At 39.2% G+C, this 20,718-nt stretch overlaps 1 protein-coding gene across 2 annotated transcripts in view; it reads left to right on the top strand.

The window, feature by feature from the left end:
• The window catches only part of GADL1 (glutamate decarboxylase like 1), an 81,847-nt gene that overhangs the window by 32,886 nt on the left and 28,243 nt on the right, over positions 1 to 20,718 (top strand). For both annotated transcript variants that reach the window (XM_027639308.1, XM_027639309.1), the window contains exons 10-14: positions 671 to 735; positions 952 to 1,033; positions 8,003 to 8,202; positions 12,287 to 12,338; positions 14,712 to 14,801. In XM_027639308.1, the coding sequence (XP_027495109.1) occupies positions 671 to 735; positions 952 to 1,033; positions 8,003 to 8,202; positions 12,287 to 12,338; positions 14,712 to 14,801 (489 nt within the window). The remainder of the gene's footprint in view (positions 1 to 670; positions 736 to 951; positions 1,034 to 8,002; positions 8,203 to 12,286; positions 12,339 to 14,711; positions 14,802 to 20,718) is intronic.

Here is a 20,718-nt window from a genome sequence, read left to right as displayed (position 1 = left end):
TCACCCAAAGATGGGTGTCTAGAGCAGATGACGCTCAATAAGGAGATTCGGTAGAGAGTTCTTCTCTACAGAGAAGGCCTAAATGATTCTCAGAGTACACTATTAGTTGGTAACTGACCTGAGGGAGATGTGATGAGTCTTAAACCATTTTAAGGTCAGTTGGGTTGCTGGTAACAGGAATGCTGCTGTTGCACACTCCCTGACTTTGCTTTTCATATGTGTGGAAAATCCAAGCCTGGACTTTGCAACTGGCAGAGCTTTTACATTGCCTGCTGTTTCCTTGTGAATTTCTCAGGAAGGAAATGGCTAGCAGGAAGAAAATGTGCAAAATGGGGCTTTCTGCTCTCACTGCTGAGGTTAAGGCTGGGGGAAAGGAAGCAACTCTGGTTATGCAAGGACACTTCAGTTCATTGCCTTGCTTACACAGAATGGCCAGTCTAGTTTGTGGCTTATGCAGTGGCACAAACCATCAACTCTTCTGTTTTAGGCACAGCCCCAGGCTGCCATCTTTATTTCAGTAGATGATACTAAAGGCAAAATTTAGCCCACTGACCATGTAGTAAACTAACTTTTAAATGAGCTAAGACATCTTTATAAATTATTAGTTGAAGTATTATGAAAAGAACTTTATACAAATAATATTTTCTTGGCTCTATAAACATTCTAACAGGCTTCTTGGGGTGGCTCGGCTTTGATATCAAGGAAGCACTGCAGACTTCTTCATGGCATCCACAGGTAAGTCAGTTTAGTTCATGGGCTCACTTACCAGGGATTGAGATGGAAGTTGTGTGGCCTGTTGGCTTCCATAAATAGAAATTACTTAGTTGGAGAGATTTCTGAACCTATGGTGGGAGTGGGGGGATGGTAAATCTGATTTGTCTGCTTGGATTGTTTGGCCATTTTTGATTCTTTAGTACCCATGATTATAGGTGCAATTTATAATTTTCGCAGGGCTGATTCTGTTGCCTGGAATCCCCATAAAATGTTGTTGGCAGGAATACAGTGCTGTGCTCTTCTGGTGAAAGACAACTCTGTAAGTCCTCCTGTCTTTATTTTTTTGTATTGCAGTAGGCTGTCACTGCTGTTATATGGAAGTAGAAATAATTAGAAAACAGCTGCAAGTCATTTTTACTATACGACAGTGCAAAGGCTGAATTATATCATTTTGAATTTCACCACTAAATTCATTTTAATAAAGGATGAATAAGAGAGCAGGATCCAAGTCACTGTACCCACAAGTGGTCAAATTTTGCAGCTGGTGCCTTAGCTAGTTAACTTCTGTACATGACTTACATTCAGAATTGAGTATTTTGTCACCTGGGCCTGCAACACTTAAACACAGAGCTTATCAAAGTCCTCAGAATAGCTGACATCCATCGGGACTGCAGCAGTACTGCGTCTCTGTTTAAAGTAGGCAAAGCTTGTCTTCCCATCGCCTTACATAAGTGCACCAAAGTGGGAGAGGGATAGGAGGCAGATCACATCCAGGAGAAGGTGCTGAGCCTTCTTTGCTCACTCTACCAGTTTTTCCTCATCACCAGGGTGATTTAGACTTTCCAAAAGCCATGACTAATTTAAAGGTCTATCAAGCAAACAACAGAGTTTTGATCTCAAGATGAGTCTGCAATATAGTAAAAATCCCTGCTTTTATCTTTGTGGAATTCTTTTATCTTAATAAAGAAACCAGTAAGAGGTCAATTATTTCAAGCTCCATTTCAAACTCAGAACTGCTAAAACTTAACCCATTTACCACCATCAGGGTTGAGTTTCACCTTATATAGGTTATAAATGACTGAACATCATGAAGATTTGGAGCCCTGGAGGTTTGCACCACTATTTTGTGGCCATGGTTCGTAAGTTACTCTGTCAAAACTACTGATATTTTCTCTTCAACTGCTAGGGTTAGCTATCCATGTAATTTGTTACTAACTTCTAGTGGTAAGAACTGATGAGGACCAAAGACCATAGCTGCTAATTGGCACTCTCTTGGAGCTGATTGCTCTAAGTCAGAGGTGAGACATGTCAGGACAGCAAGGAGAAGTGTACCTCCTCATCTCCGTAGGCTAGAGTCTGTAGGATTAGACCTCAAGATTACTGTCCATCACTTTATCTTTATTCCAGGATGAAAAACAAACAGAATGACGTTATTGACTAAGATTAATATGGTGTCTTAATTGCAGACTTGGGAAGATTTCATTTTTAACTAATTAGCCCTAGTACATAGATATAGCCCCAGGTAATGATTAGACTACTTGGACTGCATAATAGAAATTTCTCAGGAAGAAAGAGGAAAGAAATGAAGTTGGAAATGTTCTAGCTGCTCAAGCATTTAGAGTCACTTTACGAGCACTGTTCCAGCTTCAGGGGTCTAGCAGCTATGTTATATTCTCCTTCTGTGCAGTGTAATGTCTCTTGGAGCACTCCTGTTCCACTTTTAAAACACAGCTGGGCAGTGTTGTATTGGAAATATTTGTAAAGATGAATCCTAGGTCATTGAGGGGTGAAAACACAAGTATCACTGATCATAGATCCTGTTGTATAGCAAGAGACCTTTTGGAAAGTAGAAGATTTCTTTGCGTTGAGTAGAAAGGGCATTTTACTCTGTGTTTAATTCCTGGAAAATTGACACTTACTTATTTTGTGTATGTGCCAATGCAGTCTTTATATGCAAGGAGACACATACAAATTTGAGTACTTTCTTATTAACTAGCTGGAATATAAATCCATAAGAAAAAAAGATCAAATGCATATTTAAGACACTTTGACAGAAAAGCGTTGCTTCACTTTGATCCTCTCCATAACCAGAATAGGCAGCTGACTCCAGTTTTCCATTAAAAATGTTATTTTCACACCAGTAAGAGAAGGAAAGAGCACGTGTATCATTTTCTCACTTGAGAGCTTGTTCCACTTCTCCTAAAGTACATAAATACCTATGGCTGCAGATGAAGCACACATTTACATGTGAAAATTCCTTTGCATTGTGCTTAGGATGCCTCAGTGGGAGCTGGAAGAGTTTGGAACACATTGCTCTACCAGTGAATGTTCAAAGAACCTCAGGTGTTTCTGAAATGCTGAATTATGCAAGAAATCAAATCAGCAAAATGTTAATCATGAATGTTAAGTCCTATTTATGAATCACACCCTATCTCCCTTTGAAAGACTGATTAAGGAAGTTTTGTTACTCTGTCTTCTCATTTGCTTTGAGGTCCATTTGGAAACTGTGGAGTACCTCAGAAATAGGCTTAGTTGATTATAAGTAAACAAATTAATCCCCTTCAGTTTTTCTTTCTCTCTTTCATACTTTCTGTATGAAAAAACAACCTTTAGAAGGTGTCATCACATTTCAGTTGTGGTGGTAACACTGTAATTTCCCATTAGCAAAAGTAATAGTGACTAGTTTTGTTTGGTTTGGGTTTTTTTACCACTTAGCCCCAGTATGGTTTAGCATTATTAATAGGCTTAAGACACTGTAGCTAGCCTGTTAGAATAAAACATTGTATTTAAATATTTTCCCATACAGATTTAAAAAAAAAGAAAAAAAAGGATAAACGGCAGTGAAATGCTGATAAAAGAGTATCTTACAGCCTTAGTGAAACAAAACTGGAATATTTCCAAAGAAGGTAGAGATAGAAAACAGAAATACGTGTTTGACTTGATTAGATGGGAGAAGTATTTTCACCAAAGGGAAAGAGAGATTGGTTAATCCTCTATAAAAGCTCAGATCAATGACAGTAGTTCTTCAGTGCTTAAAGCACTCAAGAAGTGCACAGTTATTCCTTTTTCACTGCCATGCCCTGAGTAACTTTCATCACTTCTCTAATAAGATAGTCTTACTCAGAAAACACTTGTATTGCTGAGGCATGAATTGCAGTGACTGTTTAAACACAAAGCTAGATGGAGCAATAATCTCAAAACATTAGTGAAGTCAGTTTTGCTCTCCAATGTTCTTAAAGTGCTAGGAATCAGTCTTGGGTTGTAAATACTCCCTTAAAACCACAGAGCTACTACAGTTTGTCCTTGCTATAATCCATATCGGTGTAAATATTATCACCCTATAAATAGAGAACTACTGTTTACCGTCACTGCCAGTGACTCATTAGAGTGAAGCACTAGGCTAGGTAATTAAGAATCAATTCTAAGCAAAGAGCAGAATTTTCACTTATTTGTTAAGAATAAAGTCTCAGTGTAGCTAATTAAATCTCAGTTTAACAAGAATATAATTGATTAAGGTGATGGAAGCCATCTACAGTGTAATCTCTTCCTCGTCATTAGCAACATCATAGAGATATCTACCTCCCTGATTCCTTTCCAGGGCACCTGCAGGAAATACCCTATTCTCATTGGTTTTCACTTGGGGTTAGTGCAACTGAGACCTCTTCTCACCTCTTGAAGTGAATTCCTAGAATGGCCTTTCACACTGAACTGCTTTTGAGAATTTTCAAGTATGATGTTCATACTGCTTCAGATAAGGCAAATCAGGGAGATGTTTGTCTTGGGGAAAAAAGATATTTTGTTAATGAAATTGAAATTCACTTTTAACTAGCAAAGAAAATGGAAAGAGATCAGAAGACTTGCTGTAGGTAACTCTATTCAATGACAAAAATATGTTGAATTATGAAAATGGAGCTCTAGGTTTCGGTATCTATAATTATTCATTAATTTCCCATTAATTAGAACACACAGCAACTATCCGTAGACTTCATCAAAATCAAAAGCTCTTTGAGACTTCACAGTAGACTGGGGCCTCCATGAAAACAGTATTTCCATTATCTAAACTTTAGCGACCTGACTATAAGTCTCTGTAAAAACGGTAGAAAGATAAAAGGTGCTGAAGAAAGATAGTCAAAACTTGTCAAACGAGGCACTTGTAATGACATTTTTGCAATTCTTCTAAACAGATGGAGCAGCTCAGTTATTGTGTGGAAAACTCTTGGCATCTTCTTGGGACTGAGAGCATTGAGTTAGGAAACATATTTAAGCCATGTTTCTTGCCTTTTTTTTCTCTTCTGCTTTTCCATAATTTGACTAGGAAAATTGAGATGACTTTTTATGTCTTCAGCATGTAGCAAGTTTCAATCTCTTAATTTTGAGACAGCAGCAATCAAAGAGTAACTGCTTTCTTAAGCATAACATTTCTTTTGGATTTTTTTTCTTTTCTGCTGTCCTCCCTGGGCAAACTATGTTCTGCAGTGTTCCCTTTCTTTTCCCTTCTCTTTCTTCTCCACCTTTCTTCTGTAGTATTTCTTTCTTTCTCACGAAGAATGATTTTTGTTTCTTTTTCTGTCTGCTCCAGTAACATGCATGAGGATGTCACTGTGCTTGCCTCTGTAGATTGATAATAGGCAGTGTCTTCAGCAGGATTTCTTGAGCATGTTGCATTATCAAGCATGTTGATTATCAAGGATCATCAAGCCAGCATGTCTTGTCAGCTTCGAATGTACCAGGAGCGTAGGACAGTACCTGCCTTTTTTTTCGTTTGTTTTTTTTAGTGAAATATATATTGCTATGAACTGGAGTTCACTCAGGGCCATTGAACTATTTGTTCTTGTTGCGTTGTCACTCTATAGAGTTTAAACTATTAAACTCTGCAGCTGTACTGTGATCTTAAGTGAACTTCTCAGTCTTTCTATAATATTACCAATTGAATTTAGGTTTCTTGTGACAAACAACAGTTATTATTTTTCAGAGGACAGGCATGAGGGGAACTAATATTCTGTGATATCCTCTATTGTGCAGCTGCGTTGCATTCTGATAAGACAGAAGATAGTTGCACATTGATCAATACGTTCACGACAGAAACACTATGCAAATATTTAAGTCAGCAAGGGACAAAAAAATTAAATTTGTGGATAGACGGTGCTGCCTTTTTTTGCTTGTTTGTTTGCTTGGTGCTTGTTTATTTTTTAAGACCATGTCTAGTAAACTTGTTTATTCCCTAAAAATCAAGGTATGTAGATTTAAATGAATAGAGCACAATGGCTTCCCAGAATGACTCCTGTTCCTTGTTGGACAGCTGCTAGCCAGAGAACACAAAGCTGTAAAAAACCTGTAAAGTATGGATGCTTCAGTGCTTGACTGTCTGGTTTCTAATGTCCTTTTTCTGCCTTTCTTTTTCTGAGAAAGTTGGAAAGTAACTGTGAGAATCTTATACGTTACAAAACACTGCACCCAGCACTGGCTTTCCAGCTATAGCTACCCTGTGCTGCAGCTGCACATTATCACTGTTGCAAAGGGAGAGCGGATGCTGGCCCTTTTTTCCCCCCAAGCTGTCACATAAACTGTCTTTTCACAAGGCTGAATGTGCTGGACCTATGACTAAAGAGTTCAGACTGAATTTGCTGTACTTTTAGCAAATCAGCAATATTGCAGTGAGACTGTCAAACCCTTACAGAAGGTGTGGAGCAACCTTTGGTGGCGTTCTCCTTTTGTGCTCTTACAAATAGGTGCATAGGTGGGTTTTTTTGTTTGTGTTGCTTTTAGTATTGATGGAGGGAATTGAAAAGTCTAGGAGAGAGGCAGAGTTATTCTGTGTATGCCAGTGGGTTAATTATCTGTTGACGTTTTTTGGTCTTGACCTTTTTTCTCTATTTTATTGCCAGTCCTAAAGTTATCAGTAGTGTATTGTAATGTAGATCAAGAATGGTACCTCTGTTACAGGAATATGACACTTTGATTAAGAGTGATGTCAGACCTGTCTGCCATTTCAAAATCAGACTTGCAGCAGATGCAGAGAAAAGAATGAAATGTGAAATACTTTTTCTGTTGGTTCAAACTGAAGAGTGATGTTGAACTGGAAAATGAGTTGTGGTCTTCTGTTTAGCAACTTGTGTGTTGCTGTCCACTTCTGTTCCTTGTCTGTTCTGCACAGGTTCAGCTGTCACTTAAATAGGTGTTTCCAGATCTGAATCAGATGCAGTAGCCATGCTTTTAAACTCATCTAAATTTCTATTTGAGTATTTTAGGTTGTCTTTTATTTTTCTTACCCACTTCGCTGACAAATCTATAGCCTTTTCTTTCTTCTGGGTCCCTTGTAGGGTCACCCTCATCTTCGATTTTGTAACCTGTTTTCTGCCACCCCTTCTCTCTACCTCATAGTATTACAGAATATATTTTGATATTTCATTCTTCAGCCAATGGCCAGTCCTATACCACTTCTCTTCCTCTGTACCTTTAAACCTATAACAACCTCTGTGCTTTCTGTTTCACAGCCTTTTTCTCTGCTGGAACTTGCCACATTACTCGTTAATCTTTGTTTTCTGCTGCTCATCTCTGCTCAGGCAGCCTCTCAGAAACTGGAGGCTGGAGATCGCTGAATAAAAATAATTTTATTAACAAACCATGATTAGGGTATGTGAAAGTACTTTTCTCACGTTTATTTTCGAATGTTAAATTTGTCTGAACTGTAAAATGAGACAAAAATGGGTGTGGTACTAATCTCCTTGTAGTCTTTCTGCTCAAACAATCAGATAGCCTATGCTAAATCTACAGTGATTATTTGCTGGTAAGGGCTAAACATTTATTTTTGGGGGCTAAAATCTTCCTTACCTGCAACTAACCAAAGAAGGAATAGATTGAGCCATTTGTGAACATGTAGGAAGTTCTTCAGGGGCTGTCCTTCCGTCTAAAGACTGGAGCAGTGGACATAGGTGTCTACTTCTCCCTCTTTCCCATCCGTATATGTCTTTGGGCAACTCTTTCTGTGATACCCACTTCCATGATTTCTTGAGATTCTGACTCAAAATTTCTCTTCAACCTGCCACTCTTCAGTGACATTATGGAGAAAATAATAATAATGAAAAAGTTTGCTTGTTGTCAGTGCTGACTTCACTGGGTTTAAGTTCATCCAGGATTCTTAAACGACACTATATGCTTTGGAAAGTATTCTGCACATCCAAATCTGTTTTAATAAACCATTGGTACAGACAGGAGAAAACAGGCTTTGACTTGTGAAGTGGTTTGATCAGGAACCCAGGAATCTAAGTCTCTATTGTGTTTCTAATAGGGCCTTCTGAAGAAATGTTACTCTGCTGAGGCTGCATACCTGTTCCAGCAGGACAAGTTCTATGATGTCAGCTATGACACTGGTGACAAGTCCATTCAGTGCAGCAGACGTCCGGATGCATTCAAATTCTGGCTGATGTGGAAAGCATTGGGAACAACAGGCCTGGAGGAGAGAGTAAACAGGGCACTGGCTTTGGCAAGGTACCTCCTCAGAGTTTTGAATACATCTACTCTGTCTAATTTGCCAAAATACTGACACTGCTGATACTCCGTATCCCAGAACAGACCACCTTGTTACTTTTTTCCCCTCTCCTTTTGTTTGTGTATAATAGGAGGAACTAATAACAATAATAGTGTTATTACATTTGCTATAATATTTAGTAGTATTTATTGCTTTCAGCAATAAGCATAGGTGTTGGTAAACAGTATTGTCAAACATTTATATTATGTGAACCAGACACAGGATAGACTTACCAATACACCTTCTTCTAACTCAGCTGTGTGTTCTGGTGTCAATGTAAAAACAGCCTTGTGTGCCAGGATCTGAGCTGTATCTAGCAATAAGTGAATTAGCCACTCTCCTGTCACTTCATTCCTCATGACCAAGGAAATGCAGATGATGCAGGGAAATTCATATGAGAACACCGTTAATGTTAGGATGTAGTAGAGGTGTATGAAGGCATATTGTTCTGACATACTGCTCGTTTTTTCTCCACAAGTTTGTTGAAGTTCTTAATGCTTACAGTGTGTTCTGTTAGGGACAGAAACACCTTTTTTCTTGCGATCTTCCCCACACATGTCCTCTTCAATTTTACTTAGTTTTTGGTCTTGCAGAAGTGAGTTTTTCAACTGAATTCAGCAGAATGATTGCTAGAGGGTGGTTCTAAAGTGATGGTGATGTCTTGGTTTCTGGGAAGAAGCTTCCATATACAGATGGTTTTCTTTTCTCATAGAAGAAATGATTTTGAAATAGGATAGATAATGTCCCATTAGAAAGAATTAACTTTAAGTATCATGTTTGTTCAGAATTTATAAGAGATAAATCACAATGGAAATTTCACCAGACTAGCTACAAGCTTCCATAAGTTTCCATATTGATAAGTTTCCAATATCAAATCATTGATATTGACATTTTTTTATATGAACTAGCAAGACAAAAAGAATTGAATGTTTACTTCAATGAAAATTAAAGGAATAGCCTCACTGTAATGAAGTTACTTAAAACGTAAAAATACCCCTGACCTAGATCCAGAGTGAATTTAAAAGGAATTAAAAGAAAGAAGCAAACCCAGAAAAGCTCAAATGAACCGTGACCTTTTTCCTTATTTTATTTTTTTTAAAACCACTAATTTTTTGGCCGGCTATATGTTTTTGATATCTTCTGGTTAAGTTGCACCTTGTTTTTGTTCTGAAGCATTGTACTGTTCCTTGTCTGTACAGAGTAAGTAATTCATTCCATTATTAGTAGGGGAATTCAGCCTTATCGAGGTCATTGGCCAAGCTTGTTTGACTGACTGTGTAGTGACTAATGACCTTTATGGGATCGATATTTCTGTTTTAATTTTAAGATCCAGTTGGTAGCACTTCTAAGGAGCGACTGGCTTGTCTTTTCTGTTTCTTGATTGTTTTGGGGTTTTTCCATAAAGAAGAAATTTAATTTTTAAACTTCCTGGAACTAGTCTACTGACTATAGAATTTAAGGGCAATATTGCTTTTTTTTTTTTTTTCCCTAGTAGCCAAGCAGACCTGCAAAGGTTTTAGGGTAATTGCAAGCATGTATTTCTGGTACATCAAACTTTGTTTATTGGCTATTCCAGTAATATCTTTTTGTTCTGGAATTGTATCATGCTTTCAGGTTATTAAATATCTCAGGAATATCGTGATGCTACCTATTTGGAAAGGCTTACTTTTAAAATAGCTGGAGTAGAGCATCCAGCTGATTCCTTCAGATTTTTTTCACATTATTTTTTTCTGCCCAATTATTTTTAGTGCAGGGATGTTGCTTTATGAAGTACACTAAAAAAACCCAGAAGCAAACAGCTTTTCAAATACAACTACTGTAAGCACCTCTGCATTTTATGCTTCAGCTTCTTTGCAGCTTTTCTGTGTTTCCTCTTCTGACACCCACTCTTAGCAGACATATGTCTACTTTCACTGCAGATCTCTGCCCCTTATTTTCTGCAAGGCTTAATCATAGCAAATGCCACTTGTCTGTGTACTACAGTCCTCACTAAAACTCAAGCCCTTCTGACGTTCTACAACTGTGACATGATAATAAAACTTCACTGTCAACTGTGGAAAGATGCACGGAGTAAATTGCTCCACTGCCATCAAATGATCCTGGCAAGATAAATCATGGGCGATGGATTTTTCTAATGGCTGCCTTCTTAGGCTATTGGCAGTGTAGTTAAGAACATGATTAACAGTGTTGTGAACTTGACCGACATCAGATAGCCTATGTCAGATGGTGGTATAAAAAAAAAGGCACTTGTGGCAGGAGGGAAAGGTATCAAGCATTGTGAAATAGCTCTAACAATTCAAGACGTCAAAAAAAATAAAGTGATCATGCATAGATTTCCCTTTTGTGATTTATTAAAGAAAAAATAAATTATGAATAGCAAGCTGATGTTGCTGAATATTGGTTTTATGGCACAGACAAGTATCTTCTAATAAACAGGACAAAAGCACCAAACTTGTTTTACCTAAGACATTTACCCAACAGAAACAGGTGCCCCCCAACATGCTCACATGATGTCTACCCTTCTACTTGCCTTTCATCATGCTTCTCTTTCAACCTATGTGGTAGCCTGGGCGTTAACAGCTGGATAACAAACAGCTGCATACAGTGGGATCTAAATGGTCATGACAGAAACAACGCAGAAAGCTGATTTGTTACGGTGAGAGGGAACATCTCAACAGTGCACACCACAACTCCTAGGCCTGCGTGCTGTGGGAACTGGCACTCCACCACAGCGATTGCTTTGCTGGAGTGTGTGCTGAAGTAATGAGTCACAGGCACAGCACTTGTTAATGACAAACAGTGTGACAACTCCCTATGCACAGCTTTGAAAAACATGTGCCATCTAGGGTATTGTTTATTGCTTCCCTAGCCAACCTGTTCCTGCAGCACGTCTGCCAAATAGCAGGCATTGCAGATACAACTGGGCTAGAGGTGTCCCTGTGGGGGCAAGTTTCAGGCACGTGGATAGGACCACTGGGTTATTTTGGCAATATTTTTTTTCTTCAAGTAGTGGATAAAAGAATTACTAGTGATGACCAGTAATGTAGCTGCAGGCAGGAAAATGCCAAATAGTAAATACAAAGAACAGATTTGTGCAAAATCAGTAGTTAAACTGTGTCAGTTTCTTCCTGTTAGACAGCAAAATTTTCGTATAGAAGACTAAAATTCTGTTGACGTGGAAAAGCTGTGTGAATTTGAGGTGAATTCTTTGGAGTTTTTCTTTGGGAGGCTTTGAGGGGAGGAGAATAAAGAGAGAAGTCCCAGCTGTGTCCTCTTTGCTTCAGAATTCCTGTGTGATTGTGCCATGGCAAAGTTGAGGTCATGTTTTAAAAAAATTCTATAAACTGAAGCTGTGTCTGAAGTTTTGATTCAAACCCATCTTTCCATTGAAGACTTCTGGGTTTTTCATGCTTGTCAGGGGAGAGAGAAAAGAAATTCTCATCTCAGTATGTTAGCATAGGATGTCCAGGGATTATTGTGCATAAGCAGTGGCTCGCTGAATGGAAATGTACACTGTTGTGTACAGTGTGGAACAAGGGCAGTACTGGGAAAATTGTTGGGCTTCAAGTAAGCTCAAATTTTTAAATTCTGGGCTAAACTAAGAGGTTCTGGTGATAGTAGTAATGCAACAGGTGTCAGGGTGACTACGAAATAACGTTGCAACACAGCATCAACGCTTGAGAACAAGAGATGGAGGGATTAATTTGTAAAGAGCAACATCAATGGAAATTTGCATTGGGAAAGTTCACAACCTAATGCAAATAGGATCAATTTGTGCTGTGTGGCTTCATTGAAAATCTGTGCCTGAGGACAGATTTTGACTTCTTCTCAACTGCTCCTTGGCTGGCTGTAACCTTCATTTGTTTCCAGGAACTGATAGCTATTGCATTTTCACAGCAGGTGGAAATGAGGTTTAACTCTGTAGTTTCTTTAGTGTGAAAAAAAGAAAAAGGAAAAAAACCCACACGTTAAAGACCTTTTGTTATTGTTTTCTGTTTGTATTGTTTTGTTCTATGCTTCAAACCCCTGCATTTTTAATTACAGATATCTAGTGGAGGAAATTAAAAAAAGAGAGGGATTTCAGCTTCTTTTGGAGGTAAGTGAACAGGGAACTGAACTGCTGTTCTTATTGGTGGGGAGTGTCTATTGTTTGATTTTTGCTCTCTTTAGTCAAATACCAATATGTATTTGAAGTATATAATTTAATAAGTGTGTGTATCCACAGATATGACTGAGCACACATAACAAGCGTTATATTCCCTGTTAGGATAGATGAAATACAAAATATAAAAAATATTTTACCCTATTCATACAATGCAAATTTTCTCTTTAACTTTGAACACTGCTAATTGACTGAAGAATTTTAGGCCAGCAGCACATGATGAGGTCAGTAAAGTGGCAAGTCTGTAAAAAGCTGTGCATTTTTTGCTGTTGTAGAATACCCAGATGTGAAAGCTGTTGAGAAAAGAGGCTGCTGTTTAGTTCCTGCAGAAATGGGACATCTGGATTAAAAGTGAGATTGAAGGGAGTGCTGTAGGATGGACTATAGCACTTCCTGAGAAGGAAGTTGAGCAAGGATTAAGAAAAAGTTTTCAGGAGTGCAGAGGGACAAGTAATGAGAATTCAAAGAAAGACTGCTGTCAGGCAGCTAGGCCCAGTTATGTGAGCCCTTTTCCTGAAAGTAAGTTGGGCTTCAGACAAAAAGCTTAGAAAGATGATCCTCTATGGCCTGGAAATGCACTTGTGCTTGAGTCATCTTGAACTCTTTTGTGTGTAGGTGCTTACCTGCTTGGATAAGAGCTGTGACAACATAACTAGAAATAGAGTGTGAAGCATGGCTGGGGGTAGTTTTTTAGGATGAATGGTATTTTCAGAGGGGGGTGATATATTTGATGTGTGAAAGGAAACAGAGATAATCAAGAAAGCAACATAGGCGATGGCAATATGGTAATATATGCCATCTGTCTACTCCTGCCATCTGATTTTAAATAGTTTTAAAATAAACCGTGTAACAGCGAGCTAGTGCTTGTGCTTCTGAGGAAGGCACTGCCTTTTCAGTGTCTGTGTTTATGTGTGTAGTCAATGCATGCTCTTTGGGGAAAGAAAAGAGACTTTTCAGTGGCAACACACGGCAGGTTTGCAGCTCTGTTCCTGCTGACAATGATATTCTTCTTGATGATTAAATTGTATTTAATGCATTCTTTGAAGTGAAGCGGAAAATGATATGAGCAGCTCTCAGTGCCCTTTCATGAAAGAACATGTCTCAGCTGGTGGGCTCTCCTCGTTCAGGAGACTGCCTGGGATTATAATAGCAACCACATTCACAGTGGGCTAAAGAGATGGTGTGACTCAGCTACCAAGCCCTCTTTTAACTTTTTTTTTTTCTTTCAACTAGTACCAGTGAGAATGCATGTGGGAGAGGAGAGGGGTGTGTGAGATCATAATCCATATTATAATTTAGATGCCAGTTGAATGCTGTGTTGCAAATAGCGTAGGTCAAGATTGTTGTAGTGGTTTTATGAGTTGTGTTGAATGGGATTAGAAGGCATATCTGTTCCTCATGCTATTGCTCTCTGTACAAATAAAATAAAAATTGTTCCAAATTAGCAGGAAATGTATAGAGATCCCAGACTAGTCTGCTGGGAATGTGTTCTCTATCATATATGACACAGAAACCTCATAAGCAGAAAATGCCTTATTTTATAATGCGTGGTGAAGAGATGCTTTTGTTGTGAGCCTTGCAGATAACTCTGCTGAGTTTAAAGGCAAAACTTCTCTAGAGGGAAACTGAAATGTGGAATCTCGGCCTTTGTCAAAACACCTGCTTAGATATTGGACAAGATACATTCAGGATATGGCACATACCCTGCAAAGGATCCTGAGATTCTTATAAAATGTAGAAATAGAGAAAACCATTGTCTAGCACTGTATAGTGTGCTCTGTGATATAAAAGGAGATTGGCGTTGTTCAATAGAAAAATGACTAGATGTGCAAGCGTTAAATGGTGACAAAAATTAAGCTTGTGTGTTTTATGTAAAAGACATCATAGGAAATTTCCATCAAAAAAGCCCAAAACACTAAAAAGAAAATGTATTCTTAAAGGTTGCTTAAAATTTGAATTCTATAACTTACCCTTTTATGCCTCTGTTACACTTTTCCAAACCAAAATTTTTTTGTGAGCAAAACAGAGTTAAATATGGATGTAGGAAGATGAAATTAAAACCCCAACAGGTTTCCTTTTTCTGGCAGCAGGAACAGAAATGGATGGTATGAAAACTATTTCTAGTTTCAAAAAAGGGATACAAAAGGTGAGTCGTAGAAGGAAGTTTTAATAAAAAAAGGGTATAAACTCAAAGGCTTCCCTCCCCCTCACCCCCAAAAAATAAAGCATAACTCTTTGACAAGCTGTAATATGTATCCTTGTCCCATTTGTTACATCTTATAAGCAATCATTTGTTCTCTTGTTTAGCCGGAGTTTGCAAACGTCTGCTTTTGGTACATTCCACCAAGCTTAAGAGAAATGGAGGATGGACCTGAGTTTTGGCAAAAGCTGCACCAGGTGAGTGTCATGTGTTACCTGAGACTTACTAATTTATCTGTGTGCCAGATAAGTATGTGAAATAGCCTTTGGCTTTGCTCACTTTTATAACCTATCAGTAGAACAGGGATTTAATCCTTAAATAGATGTTGGTAGGATTGAAGTTTTTTCTCCACTTAGAAAAAGCTAATTATTTTTTTCTTAATGTAAGAGGTGTAGGCATTAACAAGTATTCAGCTCACTTCAAAGCTGTTAGCAGCTGGCAGAACTGAGAGAAGAGAAACAGCATTGTATCTGCATCTCTTGTCTAGACAGATTATTCATTACCTGTTTCATATACTTAGCGCTGTCCTTGGAACTTGGCTTGCATTATCCATGATAATCTATGATAATGCAAGCGAGGAAGTGCTTAAGAATATATTTCTGATGTTAAACATAAATGACAATAGGAATACAATGGGAAAATACAGTGGGAAAGACTTCACTAATGAGTGTTTTGGTAACTCTTTACCACCCTGATAGGAAATCATGAACATCTTGAAAAAACGCAGCAGTAAAATTGTGAAGTTACTACTGGGGAACTCGTTAGTTAAGACTTAATTAAGAAGCCACTAGACATTGTGGTATTATGTTTTACTGAATAAGCTATTCTGTGAGGAATTGCATTTAATTCATAGTTTGCTTATCTCTGGAAGAGCTTTGGTGTTCTGCATTTATTTTTTCCTAGAATTTGCTACTAGAAATTTATACTAGAACATAGATGTGTATACCATATGCATGCTTGCATATGGTGTGCCTACTATGCATACAAGCTATACATACTATATATACATGCATGCTTCCTATAACATCTGCTCTCAGCAGCTTCCACTGGAATTGCTTTCAATTTATGCTAGAGGCTGGTGTCTTTAAGGGAGAGGTCTTCCTTAACCCTGTCTGTATTGTTTTGGAGAGTATACTTTGGTAGTACAAAGCCGTGCACAGCTGTAGTGTGGATGCAAGGGCTTTGTATTTACCATGCTTTTGCAAAGCATGGACGGGTTACGATCCTTTCGTATGGGGCTTCCCTTCCTCATTTTAGAGTGGAAGGCCTGTGTATGAATGTATGTTTGTATGTATACACACACACACAGAGCTGTATAACAGCTCCTCCGCCCATGGAGGAGTGTGGATTTGGAAAGCAGCAATGGGAAAGCATAGAAGACATAGTGCTGCAACAGTCACTGTTTGATTTATGTATGCTACAGAGGGGACTGAAGAGGGAATGGATGAAGCATGACAAATGGCTTTGAGCATGTATATTTGAGTAGCTTATTAAGTGTAACTTACTGGTTCTTTGCTCTATTGCTCTATGGTTCTTCCAGTCAGGGTAGGCAATAGATGCCTGGCTTTATTTTATGTACTAATATAGGTAGACTGATGCTGGAAATGCAGATTTCCTAGCCAGGAGAACTTAGAGGGAAAGAAACTTGGGTGCAATGTCTCTGAAGGACTGAACACTGCTGCAGATCTCAACCACTCTTTTTGTGGGCAAGGTGACATTTTCTTGATTCTTTTATCTCCTTTGATGAAACACGGAGAAACCTCAAATCCTAAAATATAACTATTTCACTCTTCCTCACAAAAGCCTGGGAAAAAAAAAATCTGCCATGAAACAGACCAAAACTCCCTAGCAGAGCAAGGCACTGAATGGCACAAATTTCTCTCCCAGGGGAAACAACAAATGATGATTGTTAGTTGTGTTATTTTAGACACTGCTGGGAAGTAGTTTGACACTGCAGAAGTGAGCCTGTTTTGCAACTAAAACATGTTATTTCACCTTCCTGACTCTCTACAGGGATAGGTCTGGGCTTTACCTTGCTTTTTGGATGTTGAGGACCAATTTGGGGCAAAAGATATATCAATGAGCAGATGAGATGGCAGCACTGGGTCACAAAAAATAAGACTGACTTGACTTTTCCAGCTAACATCAATTTGTTATAACATTGCTGATGCAAAGAACGTAGGCTTTATATTACATTAATCAATACAGATAGATTACTGTACAAGAGGGAATGCATCCTCATCAGCAAGGTGTAAATGATACAAGGATTAAGGCTGGAGAGGTTGTTACATGATGCCATTGATGGACAGATGGGGGTGTGAGTTTCTTGATTGCAAGCATTTCCTGAATATTCCCTTCATTTCACTAAAATGAGCTATTCACAATTTGTCTTTTCACACCACATTTTAATGTCACAGTTATTCTGTTTATCCAGAAATCAATCTTCCTTTTTGTTGACCTGCATATTTGACAATACTTAGGGAAATACACGTCTTGAAAATCCCTACAGCAAGTAATTGATTTTACTCAACTACTCATTCAGCAATATTGTGCAGGATAACATGCTGTCTTCTAAGGTTGGTTATGAGTTTTAGTGCTGGTGAAAGTTGATAAGCAAATTGTTCTGATTTCAACTCCTCAGCTTCATGAAGAATTTGCATAGTCCTATGCAAAATAACCCTGAAGGTTTTCTGCTGTACTGGCTCTTCTCCAGTTTCCATGCCCACTTCATGTGCAAATGTGTCAGGACTGAGTGGGTCACGGCATGATACCTAATTCTGATGTCAGCTATCCTACATAAAAAGTGTCTTCCCCCCCACCTCCCGTGGGCTGTTTATGTTGAATTCTGTGGCCTGGCCTTGAACTTTAGGTGTACAATTTTCACTCTTCAGAGTCTCCTACATTCAAAACAGAAAGGTGGTAGGAAAGAGGGACCTGAAGGATTTGGAACAGCCACTAGCTGGTTATTTGACTTATCACCTGAACACTTTATGGAGAGCCAATTAACATGGGGGGGGGGGGGGGGAGTAAAGAACAACATAAATAGTATGTTGCTCTGTTACCCAGTAAACCTGGGAATTCTCTGCACATCCACACTATGGTACCACTTTGACCTTTTGAGATTACAGCAGGATGTGGCTGTTTAGTGAAACTAGTTCTATAAATAGTACAGCAAGGCTTTGGATGCAGTAACCCATAAATGATCTGACCATGTAAGGTGTTTTTCAGTGCCAGTCCTCACAAGCGAGGAGGGATTTCTTCTTGTAGAAACTGTACAAACGGGCTCTCTGAGGTAATTGAGGAGCTGCTGTTAGATCCAACTAGAAATATCTGTAAGTGGTGTTATTTTGTCATTGCGGTCTGGGGGCGGCTGTCTCATGACCTAGAACTGGCACAACTGACGGGATGAAGGAGCGATGGCTTTGCTAGTGCTGTATGCGCCCCCCAGTGGGAGTTTCGCTCCTCTTCCTCTGGTGACACTGTAGGATTTACTTTGTTTACTGCTGAGGATGGTCAGTGTGTCACAGGGTCACAGTGAGAAAAGTGGAACTGGAAATTACAAGCCAGAAATGGAAGTGAGGGAAGAAGTGAAAAAGTGCATTCTGATTTTCATATTTCTTCCATACCTGTAAGTATCCATGCGTGTTCTTTCTTGTAACAATCTTCTCTTTAAAAAAGTCAGCTTTCTCAGCTTATGCTGAAGTGTCTGCAGATGATGTAGAATTAGCTGATTGTTAGAAAAACTGTCTCTGGAAAGCCTCCTGGCAGCACAGAGGGTGCTAGGGCACAAGGAAGAATTTGGAGGTGTACATCTGGAACTGTCCTATTGCCATCCTGTTGCTAACCCAGGCAGCCAGCCGTGTCTTGTGTATTCTGGATCAGTTTGTAGGCTGCTCAAACTCAGTGGGTCTAGGAGACACAGAAGTAACCATCTTTAACAGATCCCTCCTCCTGCAGTAGCCTGGACCCCAGGGTACAATACCTCTACAATACCTATTGACCAAGGTTTGAATGGGAAGGAAAAACAAGACCTCCGATTGGTTATATCAGTAAAGTTTGCCCTCTATATTTTGGAAGAACAAGAGGAAAAACTATAAAGGATCCTGGAGCATAACCATAGGTAGAGTACTATGTATTGAATACTGCTCAGTAAAGAAGGCTAGTTGTATATTGCTAAGTACCTCAAGATCAGGGTTCAAAAGTGTCAGTAGGCTTCTAGTAAGTCTTTTGTGATTTACTAAACTTTGCCTTGTCTGTAGTTCTAAAAAACATATGCTGGAGTATCAGATTTCCAGTGGTTCAGTAAAGCTTTTATATACAGTCGTTAGTTTCAGTTACTTAAGATTCCAGCATCTCAGTCTTAGACTCTACTTGTGTGGTGTGGTTGATGTTTTTTGTTTTGTTTCCTTCCTGCCCTTTTGAGGATTTTTGCCCATGTATTACAAAATTTATTGGCTGTAATAGAAGGCTCAGGATACAATGTCATACTAAATCCTGTATAGCTTGGAATGCCATTTTTGCCCCTCCTCCCTCCCCCTTAGTAAAAGGTAACCTTATTCCTACCTTTCCCTCCTACTTAAAGAGAAGGCTACAGCTGTCTTGTTATGTGAAGGCATATTTGTAAACCAGCCTGTCATGCTGACTGGTGTTGTCATACATTTATATAATGAGAGGTTTCATATCAAAGCATAAATGTATGGAGGGTGAACAGGTGTTGCCTTGGCAACCTCTGAATCTTGTGGTCTTTGTGATATAAATAAAAAACTAATCAAGGACCTGATTCAGTGGTATTTAGGCATTCAGAATACCTATTGAACAGGGTACAAGATTTGAATGGGAAAGAAAAATAAGACCTCCAGTTGGTTATATTAGTAAAGTTTGCCCACTATATTTTGGAAGAACAAGTGGGAAAACTACACAGATTATAACCGTGATAATAAATGCAGTGAGCCCAGGTTTATGCATAAGGAAGGTCCCAAGTATATCACTTCAAGTGTATTTTCACTTGGGATTTGTGTGCAAAATGTTATTTGATTTGGTGGCATCCCTGTGTGCTACACTTTGAGTTTTTCTTACACTTGAACAAGAAAACAATTAAACAATATTTTTATGTGTGTATTGAAGAGTAATGAGAGAGGCATGTTTCTGTGAACTTCTCTTACGAGTGATTTTTATGGTACAGCAAGTAGCCTATTGCCTCTAGCATCTAACTGTCTGACATGAGTTTCACTGGAGGGCCACATCAAATGACAGGAAAATCAATGGTAAGATTTACACAGAACTATATGAGAGTTAGATTGGCTAAATCGTTTGGCTGGCTAAATCATTGGTTTCTATGACAGGGTGACTCACTTAGTGGATGAGGGAAAGGTTGTGAGTGTTGTCTGCTGTATTGGGTCTGGCTGAGTGGGAGTTCATTTCCCCACAGCAGCCCTCACAGTGCTGTGCTTTGCATTGGCAGCTGGAAGGGTGTTGATAACACACCTGTGTTTTGGCTACTGCTGAGCACAGCATCAGCACTGTGACTTTCCTTCCTCAGCTGAGGGCAAGATCCTGGGAGGGGACACAAGTAGGCCAGCTGACCCAAACTGACCAAAGGGATATTCCGTACCATGTGACATCAGCTCAGATATAAAAGCTGAGGCAAGGAGCAGGAAGGCAGGCATTGCTTGACTTCAATGGCTGCCTGCTGAGGAACTGTTACATGAGCTGAAGCCCTGCTTCTTGGGGGTGGCCAACCATGGTTGCTCATGGGAAGTGGAGAATAAACTGCGTTATCTTTCACTTTTGCCCGTGCAAGCTTTCGCCTGGCTTCTGCTTTAATAAACTGCCTTATCCCAGCCCACGAGTTGTTTTCCATCTTACTCTCTCCCCTGTCTGGCTGGGAATGGGAGTGATAGAGTGGCTGGGTGGGCACCTGGCATCCAGCCAAGGTCAACCCACTACATCTACCTAGACTTCGGTAGTGCCATCCCTTTATCTTTTTCTTTTCTTTTAAAGCACCTTATCAATCTGTTGTGGACTGCAAGAAACTAAAATCTACAAGGGGAAGAGATTGCTTTGGCAGGTCTAAAAGAAAGACCCTCTAGAGGGGTGATTGTCATTTCTGCATAT

The sequence above is a fragment of the Corapipo altera genome, unplaced genomic scaffold (assembly GCF_003945725.1).
Source record: "Corapipo altera isolate COAL_440 unplaced genomic scaffold, ASM394572v1 44, whole genome shotgun sequence".
NCBI classification, from domain to species: Eukaryota; Metazoa; Chordata; class Aves; order Passeriformes; family Pipridae; genus Corapipo; species Corapipo altera.
The sequence above is the reverse complement of the archived record's forward strand: the minus strand, read 5'-3'. Positions and strand labels throughout refer to the sequence as shown.